The following is a 16,001-nucleotide window of genomic DNA, read 5'->3' as shown; positions in this document are numbered from 1 at the left end:
GCCAAACCTAATCAGTTAAAATGCCTCTATAACTGTTCCTTATTTGGGTCCTCCTACATGCTTTTGGACACATGGAAGACCTTTCAATATCTAGTTTGCAAATTCAGCTTGGCTTATGCTGCACCACTAGCTCTCCCAGGGGAGGGCTGGCAGCCTAAGGCCTGGGGGGCAAGTCACGTGAAGTGGCTCCGCCCCCTCGCACTCACCTTTCACCCCTCACGCTGCTCCCATCACTATGCGGCCATCAGACTGCTGGAAAACTTATCTTAAAGGCACCCACCGGCCGGAGCTACTTTAATCCTTTTTTTTATTTAATATGCCGGATCGGCTTGCCATATTAAAAATAAATAAATAAAGTATTAAAGTAGCGCCGTCCGGTGGCATCAGCACCCAGCGGCCGTTTAGATTCGATTTCCAACAATCTGATGGCCGCATAGTGATGGGAGCAGCGTGAGGGGTGAAAGGTGAGTGCGAGGGGGCGGAGCTTTCACCCCTCACGCTGCTCCCATCACTTGGCGGCCATCGCATATGGCCGCTGGGTGCTGATGCCGCCGGCCGGCGCTGCTTTAATACTATTTTTTTTTCATTTAATTGCCGATCCGGCTTGCCATATTACATTTTAAAAAAAAGTATTAAAGTAGCGCCGGCTGGCGGCATCAGCACCCAGCGGCTGTTTAGATTAGATTTCGCCCCTGAGCTCTCCATCCTCCAGTGAATTATGGAAAGCCAAGCCTGTCAGATAGATGTGATTGCCTGATTCTGGTCTAGCAGTTGTGCAAACTTCTCGTTATGTACAGCTTGCTGTGCATGCTCTTGCTGTAACAACTGCAGAAATTCCTCCATATTATTATTTTTTTAAATGTGGCCCTCTGCAATGCCACTGCACTCTCATCTCCGCAGAGTAGTAGACTGGAAGCCAAGTTGATAAACAAAAAAAGATACAGGCTTTTATTTAGCCAAAAACAAATACAGCTATTTCAGCAAATTTAAATGTCAATATCCTTGCCCAGTCCAAACAACTTAAGTTAGAAGAGGGCACACATCCTAATCCTTACCCAGCCATGAGCTCCCAAGTCTCCTACCATTTATAGCTGGTTAATGAGCTGCAGCATTTTCACACCCAAGTTTTAACACCGTAACAGCTAGTAACCTTGTTACAGTGATCCAGATGGCTTTGCTTATGGTCGCCGAAGCATTTCAAGCCCACAAAAGGAAACTATAACTGATCTGTTTTATATATATATATCAGCAACATGGGGGATTTCTATGGAAATGAGGATTTTTTTTACTTTTATGGCATACATTAATTATTACAATTAAAACAGATTACCGTATTTGCTTGATTATAAGACGACCCCCCAAATCTGAATATTAATTTAGGAAAAAAAGAAAAAGCCTGAATATAAGATGACCCTATAGGAAAAAAGTTTTACCAGTAAATGTTAATTCATGCATTCATGCAGCTGCGGGGGATCTGGATCTTAGTCATCTCATAGTCAGACCTATTTGAGGTCTGATTATAAGACGACCCCGATTATAAGACGAGGGGTAGTTTTCAGAGCATTTGCTCTGAAAAAACCCTCGTCTTATAATCGAGCAAATACGGTATATGCAATTTTATTCACTGGAAGTTTGTTTAATTATTATTTTAATCACGCAGGAGTAAGTGCACTAACTATTAGTTTCCATAATGGATATAATGATATCCTGCAGATTGTTCAAATTAATTCCATCAAACATTTGCAGCAAAGCATTTCCAATCTTAATATATTACATTCATTTTCTTAAAAAATGGGCTTTGTTTAGGAATAAAATGTGACATTAATTTTTTACACAAATATTGCTGTTTCTGTGTTATTTAGAAGGAAATATTTGTGGTGAACACCTACACGTTATGAAATACACTAGAAAATACTTAAACTCTAATTCAGTTGTATTAAAATGTTAAGCAGCTTTTTTTCTTTTCATTAAAAATGTTTACTGCAATGTAAGATTTACTGTCGCTTTAAGGGTATACCCAATTCTTTGCCTGGTTTGAAGCTTCTTCCATGATAGGAGGCATCACAGAAGCTCCGTGTAACATAGATAGTAGGGTGAATAAAGTATAATGATTGACCAAACTATGAACAAACCAAATTATATTTACCAAGGTTTCTTACATTTTAATGTCTACTAAATAATTAAATAATGTGCCCCTTTCCCCTAATTATGTGACAGTTTACAGTTCATCTTCCCAAGAAAAATAATTAAAAAAATAATCTTTGGCTTACCAAAATTTGGAAGTACATATATATAAAGATACTTTCATATCTGCTGTTGTCACATGAACTGTCATCAGAGACCATAAATATGGTGTTTTTAGACTTATCATTGTCTGAAATATAATTTGAACATAACAGATGACATGTCCCAGGACAGGTAATTAGAGAGAAATCAACGAACAAAGAAAATGGCTGTTTTGTTTCCATCAATATTTCCCTTTTGAGATTAAAACTTCAGATAAAGCCAATACATTGCAGTTGTAATTTAAAAGCCTACATTTTTCAGACATGGTCTTTATATATTAAGGCTCTAAACCCTCAACTTCATATTTATGAACCCATTCCACAAATAGGGGCCACAGAGGTGAGGCTTACAACTCATCCAGTTTTTGATTTATTTTAGTTTTCAATATTGTAAATCTTTTTTTTCTTTTCTTTAAGATTCTTTTATACTCAGGTAACCATGGTTTGTCCACAAAACATTTAGGCCGCAAGTTTATTCAATGAGCACGGAAACCGCTTTTAGCTATTTATCCATCGCATTTGGTTCATCAGCCAGAAAACCATATTTGTTGAGTTGCTTAGAATAACAATAAATACTTGATTTGCCTAATACAGAAAGGGTTGGTTTTCACTGAGTAACAGGTATTTCAAACATTTTGTTTTGAATACCTGGCCTGTGAAAAAAATAAAAAGACATACTATAAAATATAGATTTGACTTCTTTTTTGCCGACAACCCCCTCCTCCCCCAGCACACCTGGAAGTGCCAGGAATTAAATCACTTTTTAGTTCATTAAGGTTCAGCTATCAGCATAGGTGGTCACATTTCAATAAAGGAAACATTTTTACTGAAAATATTCTCTTTTTTGTACCTTGCTGATTTTCTATAATTTTTTCATCTTGCATCCCTGTGGTCTGGTGAAACCTGCCATATTGCGAAGGATGTCACAGATGGTTTGGACCCCATGCTTGATCTTTTATTCAGAACTGTGTGTACTAATTACTAAGTAATTCTTCCAGAATACATACGGTTAGGTCCGGAAATATTTTATTTTTATTTCGGCTGTTTACCAAAATAAATTCAAATTACAATTAAATAATGGGTTTAAGGTGAAGTCTCTCAGCTTTAATTTGAGGGCATTTATGTACAAATTAGGGGGAGAATTTGGTTTAGGAATTATGGCTTTTTAATACCGTATTTGCTCGATTATAAGACGACCCCCCAAAATCTAAATATTAATTTAGGAAAAAAACAAAAAGCCTGAATATAAGACTACCCTATAGGAAAAAAAAGTTTTACTAGTAAATATTAATTCATGTAAACAATTTTTTCATATTTAATAAAAGCTATGATTGAGAAAAATATATATTTTTTTTTATTTCCTTTTATTTGCCAACCTGCCCCCCCAGTTTTGCACATCTGCCCCCAAGGTTGCCACTCTACCCCCAGAAATGCCTTAATCCCCCTTTATTTGCCTCTCTGCCCCATGATGTGCCTTTTAACCCTCTATATGCCACTCTGCCTCCAGAAATGTCTTATGCCCTCCTATATGCCACTCTGCCCCATGATATGCCTTTTAACCCCCTATATGCCAGAGTGGCATATAGGGGGTTAAAATGCATTTCTGGAGGTATATATATATATATATATATATATAAACTGCTAACAGCAATCAAACTCCTATCAAGGATGATAGGAGTTTGAGTACAGCCTCCCTATGCCATGCTACCACCCTCCCCTTACACATCCATGCTATCACACACACACTCATTCACAAACATTTAAATACTCATTCATTCCATTAATCACACATACACACACACACTCAAACCCCCCACCCCCTTACCTGAACTGCAGATCTCCCACTCGCAGACTTCTGCAGGGGCCCGGCTGTGCGAGCAACTTCTCTGGCTCCGCCCCCAGAGGAAGGAGGGGGAGGCAGAATTTTGTGACACTCTGCTAGCTTCCTGCTGCTAATAGAAGAGACGCTGCTCGGGACCAAAGCACCGGTAAGCAGCCTGGCCCCAGCAGACACTTTTTTGAGGTCTAATTAGAAGACGACCTCGATTATAAGACGAGGGGTATTTTTCAGAGCTTTTGCTCTGAAAAAACCTCGTCTTATAATCGAGCAAATACGGTATGTAGCCCCCTCTTTTTCAAGGCACCAAAAGTAATTGGACAATTGACTCAAAAGCTATTTTATGGACAAGTGTGGGCTATTCCTTTGTTATTTCTTTATCAATCAAGCAGGTAAAAGGTCTGGAGTTGATTCGAGGTATGGCATTCATATTTTTGGAAACTGTTGCTGTGAACCTACAACATGTGGTCAAAGGAGCTCGCAAAGCAAGTTAAACAGGTCATCCTTAGGCTGCAAAAAATCCATCACAGAGATAGCACGAGCATTAAGAATTGCCAAATCAACAGTTTGGTACATTCTGAGGGAAAAAAACATCCATGGAAGACAAAAATGATGGATGATCGTAGGAACCATTCCATGGTAAAGAAAAACCCCTTCACAACATCCAACCAAGTGAATAACACTCTCCAGGAGATAGACAATCCACTGATCTTAACCCAATGGAGCATGCATTTTATTTGATGAAGAGAAAAGACCCTAAAAAAAACAGCAACTGAAGACAGGTGCAGGAAAGGCCTGGCAAAGCATCACAAAGGACACAACCCAGCGTTTGGTGATGTCTATGCGTTCCAGACTTCAAGAAGTCGTTGCCTACAAAGGATTCTCGGCAAAGTATTTAAAAATGAATATTTTATTTATGATTGTTGATTTGACCAATTAAATTTGAGCCCCTGAAATAAGGGGACTGTATATGAAAATGGTTAAAAATGGCTGAAAGTCTGCACTCTAATTTCATCTTGGTTGTTTCATTTCAAATCCATTGTGGTGGCGTACAGAGACAAAATTATGAAAATTGTGCCAGTGTCCAAATGTTTCCGGACCTAACTGTATGTGTTTCACATGTTGCTGTCCAATTCATGTAAAGTGCCGCCCTGTTCTATGTGGGATGTATAACCAAGTTATTGATTCCTTTCTGGAAGTTTACACACTAGTCTGCGCTAATTCCAAGAGGTTTTGGAGGAAAACCTGGATGGCTTTTGTTCTTATGACAGAGGCTATAGATAGATGCTGATCTCTCTATTACCAGAGAGCTGATACAGACACTTAACTTGACAGGTGACTTTATCCTATGGATAGTGAGCCGCAAATGCAGGACACCTACCCATCCACCATTTTTTATTAAATATATCACAGTCAAGTCACAGACAGGACAGGACATAAAAATTCCCTTGCCTCCCCCAAAACCATTTATCATCCTCCACTAAGTCTGTTCCCCTACACCACTGTCTCTATTGATGTTGTGTGTATTTAATACTCTCCTATACTTATTCTGCCATTCCATCTGAAGAAGAGACCCTGAAGGTCCCAAAAGCTTATGCAACTTATCTTCTTTGTCTATGTTGGCCTAACACAAATTGTCAGCTTCCACTAAAAACTCCATGTACGGTGCTGCGGAATATGATGGCGCTATATAAACCAACAATAATAATAATGTTCTCTCAAACTAATACAAATATTACAATATTTCTTCCAGTTTGCTCCAGTCAACTAAAGCTTAGCCTCGTCTACAGGTGAGAAGGGCTGCAGAGGACCCAACATGCTGAGTATTCCACTAAACTGAACATATTCATTGGGTGCTTGTCACAAAATTATAGACAAGTAGTGACTAGATATACCAGGGCAAGCTGTCATACTAGTAGCTGAGGCTCCCCGACTTGGCAGGAGTTGATCTTCATTCTTTTAAATTAGGCATAATGCCCAAGCCGGATTGTACAGTAATGCCCCTAGCCATCGTACACGCAACAGTAGTTGCATCAGAGTCAATGTGCTGTATATCGAGTGGGTCTGTCATTTCAAACCCCCAGAGTAAGAAAGCCTCTAATGATATTCTAACAGAAGTAAGTGAATCTGCAGTTGTAAAAACAAAAAACAAAAAAAAAACCCCAGAAATCCTCTAGGGTGAAAGGTGTTAAAATTAGATTAGACAACATATTGCTTACTAATGGTGGGTTTAGGAATAGTGGACTGACTGTTTTGCTTCATTATAGAGAAATGACTGTAAATATATATATATATATATATATATATATATATATATATATATATATATATACACACACATACACTTTTATATTTTCAGATAGAAATATTGTATATCTTCTTTAATCAAACGCCCCATACATTCTTTTCCGTGTGTATTTATCTTTTAGAAAAAAGGGTAGGATATCACATTTATTTACAAGTTTTATTTTTTAAATATAAAGGTAAAATAGTACATGTATCATTTTACAAAATGATAATGGTCACAGTATAGCATAAACATATGACAGCTAAACAACAAATTATGATTTTGTATGCCTCAATGGATTATATGCGTGTTTTATGAGAGTAACTGAATTCTTTATACTCATATATTAAGGTTACACTGATGAGATTACAGGTTATTGCATTTTGTGAGCATATAAAACATTACCTATTTTACATATTGCATGAGCTTATTTAAAGATAATCAAATATATATCTCTACGATTGTGTGTGGGTGTATACATAAAAATGGGGACGAGAATAAGTGGTGAATATTGGTCCAACTAAAGATTTACATGTTTCTATGAAACAGCTGGGAAAATAATACTGTCTGTTGTCCCCTGTGTTACTAAAAGGGTCAGTGCTGTAATAGCAAGTGGCTTTAAAAGGACTATACACAAATGCTGTACAAGGAACCTGCATTGGTGCTTCTTTGTGTGTGTGCTTTAACTGAACAGAATTCCACGGTCAAGGACCCTTTTTTGACTGTTGGTGAACTACAACTTCCACCACCTTCCAGCGAGCAGCTGGCGGAAGGTGGTATGCGTTGCAGTATTGCAACAGCAAGAAGGCTTGGGAATAGTCCACATCCTGCATTAGTCCCTTCATGGATTATTTCTGGTTTCCCAAGAGCAAGTTAAACCTTCTGGAGAATCCACATTTTTGAGGACACGTGTTCCTTTACATAATATATCAAGTCCATCATCCTACATGGTGTCAACTGTCCATATCTGTACTCTTTCTCTGCAAGCTGAGCTCATACGGCCTATGTAACGGTTAGTATGGGTATTGCTTTTGCTTCTTTCCGGAGAAACATGATAACCAGGTACAGATAAGCATTGCAGCTGCGGCTCCACCTCCGGTGCAGTAGTATGCCCATCCGATTCTGCACTGACCTGAAACAGACAGCAAGCGAACATTTATGTTAATGGAAACAATTTGTGGCTTCTTTCATAAATATTTTAAGTGCCAGAGATGTCATTTATTTTACTATTATAAAAAGTGCCAAGACCCTCAGTTCTATATTTTTGGAACTTTTTGGAGCTAATAAGCTCTAGCCTACTTGGTCAAGAAGTTGACAAAAAGAGTAAATACATCTAGGACAGGTACTTAATTAATAGGCATGTTTTGCTACAGAAACTAGCATTCCCAAACTAATATTTTATATTTTGAAAAGGTATAATGAGAACCCAGTGCCCAGTGAAATATACCAGCTGCTATAGGGACTAGTGTGCAAATCCCCACAACACACTTCCAAAATACAAAGATGCAACTGTCCACATGCACTTGATACAAAAAAGTATTCAATCAATAATAATTTAAAGTAACCTGATATCGGGTTATTACAAAGTTATTATTGATTCAACACTTTTTCTACAACAGATTTAAAAAACCATGAACCGCTATTCTGAGGCACCCTAGTGTGGTCCTGTTATACATATCTGGCAAGTATGTGTCTGAAAGCTGTTTTCACTCCTGGCCTGTCTGACTACACTCTGCCTTGCAATTTTGGTACCTTGGTGACCTGATCTGTATACTGTACATGGGCATTCTGACTACCTGCTCCGTGTACTGATCTTGGCTTCGTTTGACTACCCCTTTAGTGTACTGAACTCAGCACTTACCTATACAGTTATCCCACATGTTGGAAAGTGCTTTACTATCAGTATCTATATATTCACTGGTCTATACCTGAGCCTCCCCACTACTGGGATCATCAAAGTCCATGTTTGCTTATGTTGGGGCTTAACCCCTCGGTAGGTGCAGCTGGGTGAAGAACTTCTGAGGTGTGTGCTCCTGGGTTATGTATGGCAGTCGTGACAAGAAGAAGCTCACCAAGATACTTAAGGAAGCAGGGCCTTATCTGGAGACTCTGGGCCAAACACAGAGTCCCCATGTATGCTTGTTACCCAAGCTGTGTTAGTTGGCATACTGTAACTTTTTATGGAATGTCCTGCACATTACATCTACAAAACGTGCATCTGCAAAGTCACCAAGACTGCAATGTTTCAGCTTAATGCTTCTGGAGTGAATGGTTCTAAACAGCCCATCAATCTATATGTCTTAGTATTTGGCGAACAAACACTTTGCACATTTTAAAGGACGCTCCAAAGACAAAAAGTTGGCATGGGGTTAGACAGACCATTCCTTTGCTTTAAAGCCCTAGATTGAACTATACTTTGTGAAAGTCTAGAAATGTATAAAAAAAATTTTTTTAAATCGCATCAGATGAACCAGATCCAAAATACTATATCCAACACCTATATTCTGATTTATTTAATACTGCGTGTGTATTCACTGAAGCAGGGCTTCTCAGGTGAGTTTGGAGAAGTTGGGTAGGTGACACTTCTGATTTAACGATGGCTATTTAAGCTCTGTTTGCAGGAGAAGCTCACTGTGGTCAACTCTTTATATAGAATAGTAAAGTTTGGGAGAAGAAACAGAAAACTATTGAAAACTCACCAGCCATCCCCCACTGGTGAATAAACCCAATAAACTATGACCAAAAACCCTGCTGTGTTTCCTTCTTTCACAGTGAGTTATCAGCATAAAATCCTCCAGGTTTCTCTAAAACTACCAGCAGATCAAAGAGGAAAGCTAGGTTTGGCAAGGTTTTAGACGTAGCACGTCTGTCATGTTTAACTTTATTAAAAGATGAAATTAAGAATCAACATATGTGAACAAACCTGAATAAACATATCTTTGCGTTAGTCGTGACCAATAGGCCAAGCCAAGAGGGGTGGAATTAAGTCATATGGCAAGGAACTGGAAACCAAAAATGGTTCATTTGTTTAGGAAAGCAATGCCAAAATGTAAACCGGTTTAAATTGGAGGACATTACACAGCGCAACGCCCCGGAGAATTACCTTTTCATATAAAAGGCTCAATTAGAATGATTTCATCTTGATATGAATAGGCAGTTGAAAAGTAAATAATAGTCTTGTAGGGCAGTCGTTTGACAAATGTAAAGTAAACAGAGCCTGTGTTTATACATGTGGTTATGGGAAAAGTGTAATGCAAATGGTATTGTCGTTACATTTGTGATTTGGCTCATTTATCTGACCACAATCAACTCGATGTATGTAAATAATAGGCAGGATTAGCTGTTCTTTATACAGCTTTATAGTGTGCTTCATGCTACAGTGGGTTTCTTTGCTCAGCAGGGTCACTATGTTCAATGATATTGAAGGTTCAATGAATGTATGCTTCTTAATCTCGTTTTTATAGCTATATCAAGGTGAGCAGAACATCTGAAGTGTTGGGGATTTTCTTAAAGGCAATTTATTATTGTTATATTAATCCAAGAACAAATACTGTATTTAGTGGTTCGTGAATTCTTTTTAGTTGACCAACCTATTCATTGAGCAGGAAGGGATCCAACCGCTCGTGCTGTGCATACAGCGGATCATTATTAAAGGGGCAGTAATGGTGGTTTTCGCTTCAAGGATCAGTGACACAAATGTTGTTTCTCTTACTGCTTGTTCATGGCACAGATTCTGCCTCCTGGTGGAAGGAAGTACCTCCAGGTCTGAAGCACCTACTCAGACAATGCTACACAGGCATTTTAGGAGAGGCATGTTCTCATGCTCCTAATTCTTTCTCCCCAGCAGTAGGGATCAGAACTAAACCCAGCCAGCATTTGTCAGCACAAGAAACACTGCAAGGGTCACTAACAATTGTAGCGGGTGTTGCGGACAGATTCAACATTCCCTCCATGTTAATTGATAAATTAAAAAAGTTTAAGGTTTTGAGATGCTGGACTTCAAGTCACATCCAGTGAATCTCTGCCAACTTCACCTCAGCCACTTTCCCAAGACAAATTTGATGGCAGATAACCATTCAGCCCATATAGTCTGCCCAAGAGGAGGCAATGATTGCAGGACTTTCTGAGGATCCTTAAGGACTGCCAAAACCACTAGCCCTGACCCAGGCAGTACTAGATTTGTGGGACTCAATAGTAGGAACTCAATGTCACAGAACAAGCGAAGGTTGACTGAATAAGTCAGCATTGTCCAAAAATAACAAAAGTCCGGACTTAAGCCAAGCAGTAAGGTGTGAGAAACAAGCTAGGTCACCGATAGGAAATGAACCCAATGTAAGGAGTGCACTTGGAGCAGCAAGTGCAAAATCATACAAGAGTCAGTGGCCAAAATAAGGCTATATAAAGGGAACTAAACCCAAGACAAACCTACCCACATACCATTTGTGACCTAAAGGAAGATAAATATGTGAAGCAGGATGCCAGTTGCATCTTCAATATATTAGTGTAAATAATGTGTGTTGCACGGATGTCCATCACAGAACAGCAGGGACTTCTTGCTAATCTAGCAAAACACCAATGCTCTTAAAGTGCTTGCTCAATAGTTACAGGAGAACCATTTTCTGAAAATACATTCTGGTGTCTCCTAGAGGCATGAAACCTTCATCAACCCAGGAAAATGACATTGATGTAGGGCTGAAACAACTAATCGATAAAATCGATAATAATCGATTATGAAAATCGTTGTCAACGAATTTCATCATCGATTAATCGGATCGATTTTTATCGATTATAAAAAGAGGTTTTTTTCAGAGCAAATGCTCTGAAAAACTCCTCTCTTTATATAATCCGACCTCAAACAGAGATCGGATTATAACACCGGAATCCAGATCCCCCGCAACGCTGCAGGGGACCTGGATTCTCCTCACTGTCGGCCGGTCTCTCACTTCCGTCTCTCTCCCCCCTCCCATAGACCCCTCTGACTCCTCCCCCCTCCCATACGTCACTCTGCCTCTCTACCCGGCACCGTTACTGAAGGCACTTTCCCTGCAGCTTCATAGAAGCCTCAGTGTAAGTGAAGGTGAGTAACGTAGTCTGTCTGTGCGATGCAGACCCCCACCGGCTAACAGAGAATCATCCTCTCTGATGGCCGGTGAGGGTCTGCATCGCACAGACAGACTCCGTTACTGCCCTTCACTTACACTGTGGCTTCTATGAAGCTGCAATGAAAGTGCCTTCAGTAACGGAGCCGGGTAGAGAGGCAGAGCGGTGTATGGGAGGGGGGAGGAGTCAGAGCGGTGTATGGGAGCCACCCTCCAATACACCACTCTGGCTCCTCCCCCTCTCATACGCCACTCTGCCTCTCTACCCGGCACCCTTACTGACAAGCACTTTCCCTGCAGCTTCATAGAAGCCTCAGTGTAAGTGAAGGTGAGTAACGGAGTCTGTCTGTGCGATGCAGACCCCCACCGGCTGACAGAGAATCATCCTCTCTGATGGCCGGTGAGGGTCTGCATCGCACAGACAGACTCCGTTACTGCCCTTCACTTACACTGTGGCTTCTATGAAGCTGCAATGAAAGTGCCTTCAGTAACGGAGCCGGGTAGAGAGGCAGAGCGGTGTATGGGAGGGGGGAGGAGTCAGAGGGGTGTATGGGAGCCACCCTCCAATACACCACTCTGGCTCCTCCCCCTCTCATACGCCACTCTGCCTCTCTACCCGGCTCCCTGGTGTCTTGTCAGAAACGGAGGTTCACAGGAGGCAGAGTGGATTATGGGAGGGGGGAGGAGGCAAAGTGATGTATGGGAGGGGGAGGAGCCAACGTGATGTATGGGAGGAGGCAGAGTGGAGTATGGGAGGAGCCAGAGTGATGTATGGGGGGGAGGAGGCAGAGTGGTATATGGGAGGGGGAGGAGGCAAAGTGATGTATGGGAGGGGAGGAGCCAGAGTGGTGTATGGGCGGGGGAGGAGCCAGAGTGGCGTATGGGAGGGGGAGGAGCCAGAGTGGTGTATGGGAGGGGAGGAGCCAGAGTGGTGTATGGGAGGGGGAGGAGCCAGAGTGGTGTATGGGTGAGTTATAGTGGTGTATGGGGGTATTATGAATTTTTAGGGCATATAGGGGGTATAAGGCATATGGATATTAGGCATATCAGGGGGCATAAACATATCTGGGGGTAAAAGGTATATCAGGGGGCTCAGTGGCATATAGGGGGTATAAGACATCGATATTAGGCATATCAGGGGGGCATAAAACAAATCTGGGGGTAAAAGGTATATCAGGGGGCTCAGTTGCATATCACTGGCATATAAGGAGTATAATGCATATCAGGGGCACAGTGGCATATCAGGGGGCACAGTGGAATCTGGCATATAAGAGGTATAAGGCATATATGGGGCAGAGTGGCAAGCTGGGGGTCAGATGTGCATAACTGGGGGCAGTTTGGTAAATAAAAAAATTTAAACAAGGCTTTTTTCTCAGTTTTTATTAAATATGAAAAATAGTTAACATATGAATTAATATTTACTAATAACTTTGTATTAAAACCTAGTTTGAGAAGCACTGTGTTTGGGTTCTTGTAGCTTTTATTATTATGTCAGTAAAATAAGAAGGTGAATAGAGAGAGGCCATTGCAATAAAGAGATGAAAGTGTAAATTGTACGTTTTTTATTGCAATTTTTCTTCAATTTAAAATAATGTATTTTTTTATCCGATTAATCGAAAAAATAATCGGCCAACTAATCGATTATTAAAATAATCGTTAGTTGCAGCCCTACATTGATGAAATAAATACAAATATTGAGTAATGACACAAAAGGTACAATAAGATCTACCTCATTATGACATGATGGGATTGGCAACGAGTCTACAAAATGTGTTACCGACAAGTAATATTTTACTTCATGTTAAAAATTCTGTGAAGGTGAACCCCCCCTTTCTATCCTTTATTTTGCATGTCTCCAACTCCCCTTCTTACCATTAATACTAATTTAATATCTTTACACAATGGTCCTTATATAACCTTTTAATTTTTTTGTATGTGTAAAATTTGGGAAAATTAGCAATTTCACAGACTTGAGAGCACATGGTGATGCAAAATTACAATTTAACATTCACATAAATCATTTGGAAAGATTACCAACCAGTAAATTGGTTATGCTTTTGTTATAATAAAATTTCATGCATTGCAATAAATCCTTTGCTGAGATCTAGATAAAGGTCAGCCAAAGCAAGAAGACATATTCACCATCAGGGTGGTACAACTATTAGAATTGTAATGACAGAAGTAGAGACAAACTCTGGACCACTAATTAGAGGGGGCTGTAGGAGAAGCCCTCACTAGGATGGATGGAGGAGGTCTTAGCCAATCAGAAGGGACCTCTCCACGCTTGAGTCCACATGGAACTCAGTGTAAGCTGCAGCCAGCACCAGGTACGAAACCCACTGTGTGTGATATGTATGTGACTGTGATTAATGTCTGATAATACAGGCAGTTACATGTTGGTTAAATGTCTGACAATGGAGGGGGTTATTTGCCCCAAACTGCTCATGTCTGGTAATAGAGGGGTTAATAGCCTCGACACTGCTGCACATGTCTGGTAATAGAGGGGGTTAATTTACTGAGACTACTTATGTCTGATTATGGAGGGGTTTAATTGTCTGCCTATGCGTGTGTCATCTCATTTACTCCATACTATGTCCTTGAATGGCGGAAATACAATGTAGTTACCCTAGGCCTTTACAGGTAGAGAAGTCACTAGTCTACCATGACGCGTCGATTATGTCTTTGTCCCCAAAAGGCTTGTCTAAACACACTTTGTGCTCAAACAGCTTATTAGTGCCCCCAAACGTCTTGTGTGCACCATCTTTGCATACAAATGGCTTGTCAGTGCCCCCAAACGGCTTGTCTGCCCTATCTTTGCCACTAAAAATACTTGAGAATACTGGTGGTGTGGAGGGAGGGTCATCCGGGCAGGATTTGTTCTGTAAGGGAGAGCAAAACGTCAGATGGCGGGCCCTAGATTGAGTAAATATATCCACCACTGAAAAGGACAGCCGAGAGTTGCTGCCATTGCGGCATTATTGACTGTTTCATTTTGAGAGTAGCTTTATTTAGAACTCAGATTACAACTACGTCTTCAAGTCAATTTCTTCTTTCTCTGGACGGGGGAGCAGCATGCAGCCACATCCACTCCTGCCCATATTTTTTCCACTTTGCTCTGTTGCCTGCCGAGTTCTCTCCCACCAAATGTTCTCAGGTTCTAGCTCTGCAGCTACCACTCCCTTGGGAAGTTCCAAGGTATGGGTATGTTGCAGGAATGACGACAGCTCCACAACTTTGATATCCTCAGCTGGCCCATTTACACTATACTTAAGGATATCCTTAAAGATACTGTTCACCAGGATATGATGTCATATCTTGTCGTTCTGTTTCTTAATGGTGCACATCGCCTTTAATTGTTCTAAAGACGATAACTGGGAACTGCTTCTCCAGGTAACTAAGGGGAAACTCCGGGTCGTGATGCACTCCTGGCCCAATTCACCATTGTGTGCTGTAGGTATTTTTATTAACAACATCTATTTTAACAAAGAAACATACACAATAAAAATAGAAACAATTAAAAATAATATAATGTGTCTGGGTCTACCATACTGTTTAAGAGGTGGTATGTCTGTTATATGTTGTTAAAAGATTAAATCGTCCCAGAGAAGGATAAAAATTAATTTATAAAATATTCAAATACAGGTAGCAAGTATTAAAATACATTTCTGAGGGTTTTTTTTTTAGATGAATTCACTAATTTACATCTCAGGCTCCATGGAGTTAATTGAAATGTAACACAAAATCAAAGCAAAGTGATTAGCAAGTGTGAAGTTCAATTAAAATTAGTAGGTATACGAGATGGTGTGAGCAACACCCCAAGATTGCTATTATTTTTAAAAGTGTGAAAAAGAGAGACTTTTTCTAATATAGAACTGGAGAAATAATGATTACACTCGTGATTAGGGATATACAGCATATGTCTCTAAAATCATACATGATACCTTACTTTAAAGTGCTGTTGCTGGACCTTAAGAGAGCTGTGCAAAAACAAAAGGCCGCAAACTTTAATGAACTGAAGCTACGTCGTAAAGAAGAGTGGGACAAAATCACTCCACAATGATGTGTGAGACTGATAAAGTCATACAGAAAACAATTACTTCAAGTTATTACTGGTAAAGGGTGTTCTACAAGCTAGGGAATCATAAGGCGTTCTTATTTATTTCACACATGGTCTCTCCATTTTGTTGAATAAACCATGACACGGTGCAATATGTTTTGTGGTGTTGTTCACCTGAGATTGTTTAAACCTAATTTTTAGACCCTCTAAGGAACAGATGATTGTTATGTCCTGATATGTAAAACCATAGAATTTCTAAAGAACATTTTTCACACCACATATGGAAAGAACTCCAACATTGCTGTAGGCAACCCTGACAAATCTCCCAACTATCGGGACTGTAGAGAGTCTATGCTCTCTGCATGAGGAGTAAGGGAGGGATGTGAGGTTGTGTGGGCAGAATGTCCCCTGACATTACAACTTTTCCCACATATGA

At 40.1% G+C, this 16,001-nt stretch overlaps 1 protein-coding gene across 1 annotated transcript in view; it reads right to left on the bottom strand.

Moving 5' to 3' along the window:
• Nucleotides 1–6,572: 6,572 nt before the first annotated feature.
• LHFPL6 (LHFPL tetraspan subfamily member 6) overlaps nt 6,573–16,001 on the bottom strand; it is a 67,473-nt gene continuing 58,044 nt past the window's right edge. Inside the window, exon 4 of the mRNA XM_053456336.1 lies at nt 6,573–7,541. Coding sequence (XP_053312311.1) covers nt 7,423–7,541 — 119 coding nt within the window. The 3' untranslated portion in view covers nt 6,573–7,422. The remainder of the gene's footprint in view (nt 7,542–16,001) is intronic.

This window comes from Spea bombifrons, chromosome 2 (assembly GCF_027358695.1).
Source record: "Spea bombifrons isolate aSpeBom1 chromosome 2, aSpeBom1.2.pri, whole genome shotgun sequence".
Lineage (NCBI taxonomy): Eukaryota > Metazoa > Chordata > Amphibia > Anura > Pelobatidae > Spea > Spea bombifrons.
The sequence above is the reverse complement of the archived record's forward strand: the minus strand, read 5'-3'. Positions and strand labels throughout refer to the sequence as shown.